At 37.8% G+C, this 1,369-nt stretch overlaps 1 protein-coding gene across 1 annotated transcript in view; it reads right to left on the bottom strand.

The window, feature by feature from the left end:
* Window positions 1-1,293: 1,293 nt before the first annotated feature.
* Window positions 1,294-1,369, bottom strand: part of C922_03464 (hypothetical protein) — a gene marked incomplete at both ends in the record, with an annotated part of 3,103 nt that continues 3,027 nt past the window's right edge. Inside the window, one exon of the mRNA XM_008819056.1 lies at window positions 1,294-1,362. Coding sequence (XP_008817278.1) covers window positions 1,294-1,362 — 69 coding nt within the window. The remainder of the gene's footprint in view (window positions 1,363-1,369) is intronic.

The raw sequence follows: 1,369 nt of genomic DNA, 5'->3' as shown, positions 1-1,369 counted from the left end.
TGAAATCTTTACCCCTTGATGCGCAGAGAATCCTTCAAATCAAGAATCAGAATCAGCGCCAATGTATACGTTCATAGCCTTGTACTACGCTCTACGGAACGAGAATAGCGATACGAGATATCATAATAAAATGGAACAAACCATTTAAAAGAACTATAAAAGCGCAATCCTGCATTGAGCCAAATAATAGGCGGGTAAAAGAAAGGGAAAAGAAGGCCAATAAAGAGAAAAATCCGTAGATCGCAGAAGAGTAAACGCTTCTGTGCATTAAAACATCGTAAGTGTTGAAAGAATCCATTAATTAAATGTAAGACACTTACGAAGAGAAAATACCAAGAATATGGATGTCAATTGGAGTTCTAATAAGTGGAATACCATCTAGGCCCTATATTTACAAAACGTACATAGCTTTATTCAGTGCAAAGTGAAAATGGAGGATTTTGCCTTGTGCAATAAAGAGAAGATTATAGAGACTTGATTCAACTGGACCAAAACAGATTTTAACATCTTTTTAAATCCAGTCCAAGTAGTATGCCATAATTACATCAGGAATTATCATAAAGAATCTCGAGAAGCAAATTCGAATGTCAATGGGATCATATTCAGTAATTGCATTGCCAATGGGTGGCCCGTACCCATGTACATTGATTAAGTGCCATCCATGCATACAATTCATAATAAATTCTTTAAATTGAACTACTCTAAAAAAATGGTAAACTTACCATTAAGTCTATCTTTAAAGTATGATGGCTTCCTTAACGAATATTCACTCTGCATGAAGTCGAAAAACATCGGCAACTTGTGCCAAGAGGTTTTGGGGCAAATACTTTGATCTTTCCCTATACGTCCATTTCCTGTGGCCTAGTTCGATAACCTTCCATGACCACTTCACGGATGCTATTATCCTCGACTTTGATTGTACAGAGGGGGAACATTACGTGTTTTGGTAAAAGAGCCGATGCTGTCATTTCCACAGGAGCAACAATAAATATCTATGCTGAGGAGGGTAGTACAAATGACCCTGTTGTAATTCGGTGCCTAATCTGCACACATTATGCAAAAAAGGTGTGACATCTCCTATTTAATATGTGGTATGTATTTTCCTTTTTCTAACTGGATGACTGATTCTCTCCTTAACGCATTCCCATTCTTGCGCTTCTAATAAAAACGATTTTGCCGATTGTGAATATTGCCCCAAAATGAACCTGAAATGGTTGGGCACGAAGGCACGGTGGGACAATTTTACCGGCGCCCCCCCCTCTTACTCATTTTTTTTCCTTTATGTCAACTTTTCTATTTTCCATTCTTCTGAACGTTGCTGTTTGTGACAGATGTGCCAAAATCGGTTTTATGGAAATATTCCTTTGGT

This window comes from Plasmodium inui (genome assembly GCF_000524495.1).
Source record: "Plasmodium inui San Antonio 1 unplaced genomic scaffold supercont1.14, whole genome shotgun sequence".
NCBI lineage: Eukaryota > Apicomplexa > Aconoidasida > Haemosporida > Plasmodiidae > Plasmodium > Plasmodium inui.
This window is presented reverse-complemented; position numbering and strand designations above follow the sequence as displayed.